General features: G+C 38.9%; 2 protein-coding genes across 5 annotated transcripts in view; one reads left to right on the forward strand and one right to left on the reverse strand.

The window, feature by feature from the left end:
• FXR1 (fragile X mental retardation, autosomal homolog 1) overlaps positions 1-3,863 on the forward strand; it is a 26,621-nt gene extending 22,758 nt beyond the window's left edge. For all 4 annotated transcript variants that reach the window (XM_009869364.1, XM_009869365.1, XM_009869367.1 and 1 more), the window contains 2 exons: positions 1,860-1,951; positions 2,845-3,863. In XM_009869364.1, the coding sequence (XP_009867666.1) occupies positions 1,860-1,951; positions 2,845-3,015 (263 nt within the window). In that variant the 3' untranslated portion in view covers positions 3,016-3,863. The remainder of the gene's footprint in view (positions 1-1,859; positions 1,952-2,844) is intronic.
• Positions 3,864-5,766: 1,903 nt separating this feature from the next.
• DNAJC19 (DnaJ (Hsp40) homolog, subfamily C, member 19) lies at positions 5,767-8,714 on the reverse strand. The gene is made up of 4 exons (XM_009869368.1): positions 8,646-8,714; positions 8,220-8,296; positions 7,065-7,135; positions 5,767-5,837 (listed from the first exon to the last, which is right to left on the reverse strand). The coding sequence occupies exons 1-4, from the start codon at positions 8,697-8,699 to the stop codon at positions 5,767-5,769; spliced, it is 273 nt and encodes a 90-aa protein (XP_009867670.1). The 5' UTR covers positions 8,700-8,714.
• Positions 8,715-8,872: the final 158 nt, after the last annotated feature.

Here is an 8,872-nt window from a genome sequence, read left to right on the forward strand (position 1 = left end):
ATTTCTTTTGTGTGTACTAACACTTGAAATGTTAAAGGTGAACTAGCTAATTCTCAGCATAATGCCCTCTTTAGAAAATGCTTGTACATAAAGGTAGTAACAGAAGGTCTTCTAGATTGACAGGTTCAAAATTTCACCTATATTTGTCTTCCATCTATCTGTGGTGCTCATACCAGATTTGATTAAGAAAAAAACCCACACCCACTAAAACTCAGGGGAATTAAAAAAAAACCACAAACCCTGTTTAAAAACAAACAAAATAACTCATTACTTCTCAACATTCTAGTTCTGTAACAGTTAATATGTATTTGTAGAGGGGCAGAAGAATAAAAATAGATTTCAGCTTTTACTTCCAAGAAACTAATTTCAGCCAACAACATAAAGATGTTATTAATTTCTACAGAAGTTAAAGTATTTGTCTTTTAAATCCACGTATTCTGAGAAGAAAAACAAAATTTCCCAAACATGATTTCTCTGTTTTTTCCTGTTGATGTCTTTGTTCAAGATAGCATTTTCAGTTTGCGTTAATAAATATTTCTAAATACAACAGTAAGAGCATTGGTAGTTAAGTTATACTGCCTGTGTGAAAGATGCTCTACTTCAGTCTCATAAATACTTAGTGAGTGAAACTAAGACAGATGGAATTTCCGTTTCTCCCCCAATGCTCACAGTGTACTCCAGCCATCTAGCTGCGTTACTAGATGTACATTGCTGTACGTTTTGGGTTCCTGCTACGTATATGGATATTAAGAATTAGTGTCTTGCACTGAGCAGATAAAACACGCTTCATCTTTGCAGTAGAAGAGCTGGGTACAGAACCTCATTTTAAAGAAGTAATTCTCCCTGTATGGAAACTCACTTGGTCTTGACCATTAAGCAAGGACCCAGCTGTAAGAAGTTCAGTTACTGAACAGAAAATTCATGTGCTGCACTTCCTAGGCTGATCGAGGTTTCACGCACAGTCAGGCATTCCTAAGTCCAGAAAAACAGTTCACCTGAATGCACGACATACTAAATATAATTGACTGCACCGTTCAGCAGATAACGCTCGCCAGCTCTAATGTGCTTTAGCTCATCCAAGATAGAAATGTATATTTCAGTTTGTAGTATCATATTCTAAAGCTAGAATGGACTCTGGTGTGGTTACAAGAGGGCAGGATAGGACAAAACGAGGCTACAAGCGCACGTGCTGAGGTGGCAAGAAGAAGAGAGGTCGGGAAGCCCCCGGCCGGCATCCGCCAGGAGTAGCTGTAACAGCTGCAGAGTAGGGGCTCGTTGCGCAGAGCCGCCCCCCGTGTCTGTGCACACACCAGTTTGCCCACGCGCCCGAGCTGCCGGGGTGGATTTGCGTTCTGAGTGCCAGGAGGAGAGGCCAGTTCTCTTGCCAGTTGCTTCATGAAGTAACAGAGATTTGAATGCTGCTTTCTCGTAAGTGTACCATACTCTGAACCTCCCCCCGATTCTTTCCATATTTTAATTTACCTTCATTTTATTAGAGTGAAATTCTTCGCCACTTGCGGCAGACAGTCTGTGCTTTAAAGAGCTGGCAGTTTGACCCCTTCAAAGCCAGTAGAGAAAGCCCTTATTTTCCAATGAGATTTACAATTGGGCCAAAATTACGGGTTTATTAACTTCAAGATCCCACCTTCAGATCATCACATTACCACTGCTTTTTGTGAGAATTCTATTTAACAGCAGAAACAAATTGATCCTTGCCATGTAGTTGATACCTGTAAGTGTGAAGGCCTTTTGTGAGATGTCTCCCAGTTATAGCGTAACTTGTGCAGAAAGACATATGAAGTTTAATGCCTAATTAGACTTCTGATGTGAGCATCACTGTAATTTTTTTCCTTGAACAGTAACAGTAGCTGATTATATATCACGAGCTGAATCTCAAAGTAGACAGAGAAACCCTCCAAAGGAGACACTAGCCAAAACCAAGAAAGAAACGGTAAGATACTATTTTTTTAAAATTTTTTTTATGCTTTCTTTTTTCTCTTCCCTTGCAGCAAAAATAGCAAAGGAATGCTTCGTTTAGATCGCTCTCACTTGATTAGAAATGTATTTGAGTTTAAGACTAAATCATTAAAAGCAGAAATGGCCCAGTGTAAATGAACTGACATTGACTCATAGACTTCTCATTGCAGTTTCCAGTGCAAAGCTCAAATTAAGGCTTTACCTTTTGTAAAGTATTGTACTTACTAAGGTAGCATGACATAATAAAATGTGAGTATTAGCCATGGATGATTCTTGAACTAATACTTAAACGACTTTCTAAATAGAGGATATGAGGCAGCACATTTAGTGACTTGTACAAACTGCTTTAGAAATAATTAATGTTACAAAGGTGGTAGATTTGCGATTGCTCTCCCTGAAGGATCACAGTGGCATTACATATAATAACAAATCATATTCAGAGTAAAGACAAAGTCCTTTACTTCTAGAGTAACATTGAACTTACTGCCGCAGGGTATGTCTGAGTTGAGCAAATTAAGAAAGATCCACTGCCCTGATGAACAAAATCTAATGTTGCTGTAGACTTGGAACAGGGTGTAAAACTCAGTTGTTCAGTTACCTTCTTCCTTGGCTTAGGCAAATGGTAACTGAACTAAATCATTCTGGGTGCGCTGGGGGGTTGCTGCCTCTGGGTTAGCTGGGTGTGCTTTCTTCACAAGTGTCCCACGGGACAAGGTAAGTCTGAGGATGCTGTAAATGACGGGATCTTGGCACAGACAGGACATGCTTCCTACTGCACAGTTGCTGTGTGAGCAAGAGGGCAATGTAGCTTACGCTCCGTATATTTTTACAGAATTTGTAATACTCTCCTGGTTTTGTTCTTGCAAGGCAAAAGATGCGATTGATGAAAACAGCCCTTCTGAAAAGGCAGTGAATGGTCCTGCTACAACTTCCGGGGACGAGCCTTCTAAACTACAGCACAGTCCTGATGAAAAGAAAGTTACTGTTCAGGAGGATGGAAATAATCAGGAAGAAGCAGTGCTGAATGGTGTTTCATAAACTGAAATTCCTAGTTTACAGTTCTTTTACATTACATTTAAAATAGTGCTTGTATAAGCTTGCCAAAGATAGAATATGGATCGCCAGTCTTGACACCGCACTTTCAGTTCCTCCATTTTGGAATACAGAAAGGGGAGGGATCCTGAAGAAATCATATGTTAAACATACTTTGACACCTACTGTGTTATAAATATATCATCAGATGTGCCTTGAGATAGTATATGTAACATTTAAATAAACAAAATTGCTGGCTATAGGAAATGTTATTTTGTTTTCAAAATATGGCAAAGATGTGAGGGGGATCCCTAACATAATACTCTTTATGAAAGCATTAGCTGCTTTTGTTACATTTTTAATAATATGCAACCACTTCTTCACCTGAGGAATACTAGAAAGAAATGCAGTCTAAAATATTTTGCACTGAAATGTAATTTCTCCATTAGTTTAGTCTGGAAACTGGTCTGTTTTAATACATGTTTTTTAAATGCTGTATGTAGAGGAAAAATCTGCAGACCACTGGAATACATTTGTTAAATTCTCATAATCTGCAGGGATTCTGGGTGACATTGGCAGTGACTGTTCTACATTGAGGCTTTGTTTGGTTTATTTATTAAACTGTACAGTATTTAAAAATCAAACATAGCTTTAGTTAACACTAAGCTGAATTAGTCATGTCCATTAAGACATAACCTGAACTACTGAAAAGATCAATTTCCAGAAAGTTTATTCTGTATAAACTACATATGTTAGTCCTTAGTAGAGTATTTTTATTTTTGTTTTGGTTGTTTGATGTGCAATATGTTTTTTTTGTATGCTGGTAGTAAAAGAAAATAAACTTTGATCTTCCATCTGTTGACTGTTTCTATCAAATTTAAATTACTACTGACTTTTAAGGTTTCCAAGCTGTTATGTAACAATTGGAACTTACTTGTGAGGCAGCTTGGACCTTTAACTCTTTCATAAGAGTTTTCTAACACACTAATCTGTTACTTAAGGAGATGATGTAAAACATCAGTTAACAAGTCTAAAAACAGACTTCTTCTGGAGATTGATGTAACCTGACTAACATATATAGGAATTAATGCAGATGTAGTTTTTGATTGAGAATTTACAAGTGTGGCAACTAACCCAGCTTTTCTGGCACGTGAGAAATGAAGCAGAAAATGTGGGTGTGGAAAAACATTGGGGCAGCAAGGAGACTTGTAAGAAGTCAGACTGAACTTGTAGTGCTGAAGTTGTGCTGACTTGAAAGAGACAAAAAAACACCTTACCTGACTTGTTGGAAGTAAGGACAAAAGCAGATATTCTGAACCATTTGTGACTCCAGCTACATCTACAGAGTTGCACCAGCTTGGTGTGGGTATGTATTTCACTTAAGAGGGTGTGCAGTTTTGTTACCACTTCAGTGTTAACACCTGTGGACATTGTTCCCTTCTGGAGAACAAACAGTTAAATTGTTAGCACTCTAAAGCGTGCACAACCATCTCTGAGCAGTCGCAAGAACAGAGAAAATTTAAAAAACGGGGAAGAAAAAAGACCTATGTTTAAAAAGTAGTAGTATTTGGCAGGAAAAAGTGAAGTACAGTTACATTCTATATATGGCTTGAGAGGTGCCTGCTCTGGCCCTGCTGCATGGCAACGTGCAGCTGCGTTTTTCACCTCACTTTAAATGCCTCCCCCTTGTCTAGGTCCTAAACATTTTCCATTTCACACTCGATACTAATTTGATCCTCTCTTCTAAAGGCACGGGACTCTTCCTTATTGGTGTTCTGGAAATCCTTTCTAAAGGGTCTGTAAGTGGTCTGCAGCAACACAGCAGTCGACGGTAACACGTTGCAAAAGATGCAGGACTCCTCCCAGCAGCACTCTGAAAGCCCTGGTGTAGGTATGAAGAGCTGGGAGTTAACTTTTACCGTGGTTCCAGAGGACTGCCGAGATTCTTGGGAATATGACACAGTTCTTTGGCCCTAATTAAGGGGGCTGGGGGCATCAGGCTTCAGCAGCACAATGCACCCACCTTGGGAGTCAGCAGTGGTTTACGTAGCATTCCTGTTTCCCAGTTACTATAAACGCAAACCTTATGATGTGAATTCTAACTTTGTAGTGCAAAATAAGGTATAAAAACTACAGTACTCGCATTACAAATCTGGAATTAAATGCTACAGAATCTGTAAGTGAATGTTACTAAAGTATCTGGGACATCTAGACCCATCAGTAACATCTGGGAAGCTCAGCCAACCTTGTTTTTCACAAGGCAAAGACAACCGAGTATGTGGTTTCCTTTACTTTTATTTTTTCAGTCAAAGACAACCACACATCTGTCCCAAATCTTCCCATCAAATAAATCCTCTTGATTCCAAGCCCTCCCCAAACCAGCTGATCACGTTAACTTTGGCATATGAAAGAAGAGCAGCATGAACCTTAAGCACGGCTGGTAAGAGCAAGCAAGCCTACCAGTACCTGGTAACATGCATTGGCCAAACCAAGTTATTACTCATTTACACTGAAAATACTTCTAAGTGGCAGATTTTGCTGCTTAATAAAGAACAGCTATGAAAAAAAACTTTAAGCCTCACTCCCTCACATGTTTCCTGAAAACAGCTGAGTATTGAGTGGAGAGGGAAGTACCTCCTTAGATTTGTATTTTCAGTTTCATTTACGTTAAGTCAAGCACTGACGTTAGAACTTCTCTTAAGACATTTATCAAAAATAATCATTTGCATGGACAAACCCTCTGATTTCCTCTTTCATTTATTTTTTAGCTTGGTCTTCCAGTAAATCTTTAGCTTCATTAATCTTGGCTGCTACATACGGAGAGCCACCTAGAAAAAAGATAACCTCTTGTCACATCAGATGCAAAAAGTACTTTCTTAAAACGCCTGAAGTCGTGTAAGTTGATACAGACAGTCTCTGCAGTGTGCAGACAGCTAATTCCTGTCAAGCTGCCTTTAGTTTATCCCTCTGGTTTTATCAGTCATAAACAAATTGGTCACTAATGGCTTGGCAGAAAGCTTGTGGATACAGAAGCGTTAAGCAAATTGGCAGCTAAACCCTTCCCCGCTAGTTCAAGGGAAAAGGAAGCCCTGCTGCACCAATGGACTAGTTCAGGTTTTAAACATGACATTCAAATGACTTGAGAAGATACTGAAACAGACTCCACAATGCAAATGCACCGAAACTGTACTGACTGCAAGGTGCAAAGATTAGTAGTGTCTATTGGAAGCACGTACACCTTTTACCACTGCTAGAATTGCTCTGTTTACCTGAACCTTAACTTATTTAGGTCATGTAAACCATGTGAAATGCTCCTAGCAATCTCTGGATAAGTTCTGCAACTATTTGGTAAAAGTTAGTTTTAAAGTAAACCTCCACTAGATATTATCTATGAAAGGCATATCCCAAGGATTATTTTGGGTTTTGTTTTGTAAAAGTAAGTAATGAAGTTCAAGAGTCACTTAAAAGAAGCCGTTTTATCTTCTAGTGAGCATTAAAATTTTAACTGCCAAGCACTAACACGATTCTGACTCACAGAAATAAACAGAATTTAGAAGAGGTATAGGTGCCTCAAGTTACTAACTTCAAGCATAACTAGATTCTGAACCTTCAGAGTAGCACAGAGACAAATATTTCATAGTTTAGTGCCTTCAGAAGAGGCAGAAGGCTCAGCAGCTGCCACTTATGGTGAATTCCCAATGCATTCCAATGAACTCACATTGTATGTAAAGCAAAAAATTATACTCTGGGCTTTCATCTAAAATTAAGGTGATTTTTAAGTTGGTTTTAACAAACTATTTTAATTTGACATGCGCAAAAGATGCAGCACGTATTAAGCTGACTGCAATCTGTCTGCTTACTTTAGAGCATTCCAACACAAAAGTATACTCCAAAACGGTAAGGATTAAGCCACCCTAACGTTTCTTTTCACTGGTTTTCTGGGGTTTTTTTTTGTAGCTGAGGTAGTTGTACGTCAGTCACTTCTTCCCTACCCTGTTCCCGTGATCTGTGTTAAAAACCCATATTAAGTACTCAACGTGACTTAATTTACTTACCTTTATCTGGATGATTCAGAAGCATGATCCGTCTATGAGCTTCTCTAATTTTACTTCTGTTAGCTGTAGGGCTTTAAAGAGAGAGAAAAACTGACTTTAGGGACCCTCATAAAATCCCCCAGCTCTTTAAAAGACACCTTCAAACAAGCAAGCACTCTGTCTTATCCATAAGCTCTCTGGCTTACGTGTATGTTTTTCTCTTCCATTATTGAGGTGCAGCAAGTAAATCATATCATCATAGAATGGCCTAAGCTGGAAGGGACCTTAGAGATCATTTTAATCCAGCCTCCCTGCCGCCGGGGATGCCACCTCTCGACTAGATCAGGCAACACATGGGGACCGAACGGGAATCGAACCTGCGACCTTAGCGTTGTTAGCGCTATGCTCAAGTCCTGGCTAAGGTTCTTCAAAACACCGTATGCTGACTGCTGCAGCATTCTGATGTGCTGGGGGGCATTCACAGAGTTCAAAAGAAACAGAACTATGTTGTAACATTTTAATTGAGACAACTTTGTAAAGCCTGGAGGAATAAACTAAAATTTGCTCTCAATTTATTTAAAAAAAAACCAACAAAACAACAAACTGTATACAAACTTTACAGCTGAAAGTTGCCTTCAAGCAGGAATAAAAAAATGGGTCTTATTCTGTATCTTGCTTGATAGATTTGGTCTTAAGCCTCTAAGCTTTTGGCACTGATAGATATCATATTTATAGCTAGGATACTCTAGAATAAAGCAATGAATTTACTCCACATGCAAGCAGTGGGTTTGTAGCACCTTCAAGTTGCATCGATCTGAAATTCACCAGCAGTGACAGGAACCACAAGGGAAGAAAAAGCCTTGTTCTCCACAGCGAGTAAACCCCAGGGCTTCCTGAAGGGGGTTTATCTACCTGCACGTCCATGTGGCTTTTCAGTGGGCCTGGGATTTGGACATGCGTGCAAGTCCAGGTAGAGTTAGCTTTAAGCAAGCTTATATGTAGCAAAATATCCTTAGCGAGTACAGAAAATCCTGAACAGCCACTTTCCCAACTTGGCACTGACATTCCCAGGGGAAGCTGGGCACAGGACAGTCTTAAGCACAGAGCATTACGTAAGTAACTGGGTAACACCATAACCTCCTTTTTACCTTTCAATTCTAATAAATTTCCTTTTACCTCACTCCTAGTATTAAAGCTGCTTCTCGTTTAGTCATTTTGGGTTCAAATCCACCTCTGTAATAACCATTGAAGGCCTGAAAGAGAAAAACGTGTTAGTTGAAAAAATGTTAAATTTTTAACTTTATCAGTTAAAACAACTCATTATTACTTTAGTCTGTAAGAATACTGCAATGCTTCTTTTGCACTTGTAATAAGAAATTCAGCTGAAGTAGCATATTGTTATTTAAATGAGTACTAGATTTGCCAGAACAAAATCTTTATTAGTTAACCACCACCAGAATCGCAGAGATTGTTCTGACAAAATTATGTTTACTGTAAGAAACTACAGCAATACTATACAGAGATAATAGCCTGTAGTGATTCTACCAAATACACTTTTAAATAGAAAGATGCTACTGATTAAAAAAAACCACCACGACTTACAGGTTTGGGCAGATTCTGAAGCGCTCGTTTTACTTGTGGCTCCATTTGTTTCATAGCTTTTACTGCGTAGCGACCTTAAAGAAATCGGTGTTGAACAAGACTAAGTATAAAGATTTAGCAACTCTATGCAACTGGTAACTTGTGAGCTAGAACTTGGAGGGACATGAAGAAATAAGAATTTTTTTTTTTTCATTACGCCCACGTTTCTCAATACAGGCTCTCCCGAA

The sequence above is a fragment of the Apaloderma vittatum genome, unplaced genomic scaffold (genome assembly GCF_000703405.1).
Source record: "Apaloderma vittatum isolate BGI_N311 unplaced genomic scaffold, ASM70340v1 scaffold31885, whole genome shotgun sequence".
In the NCBI taxonomy this organism is placed as follows: domain Eukaryota; kingdom Metazoa; phylum Chordata; class Aves; order Trogoniformes; family Trogonidae; genus Apaloderma; species Apaloderma vittatum.

Coding starts and splice junctions, on each gene's coding strand:
- DNAJC19 (XM_009869368.1), bottom strand. CDS start 8,699: ATGAAACAAATGGAGCCACAAGTAAAACGAGCGCTTCAGAATCTGCCC. Junction 8,297..8,645: donor TTCAGAATCTGCCCAAACCT/GTAAGTCGTGGT, acceptor TTTCTCTTTCAG/GCCTTCAATGGTTATTACAG. Junction 5,838..7,064: donor TCTGAATCATCCAGATAAAG/GTAAGTAAATTA, acceptor TCTTTTTTCTAG/GTGGCTCTCCGTATGTAGCA.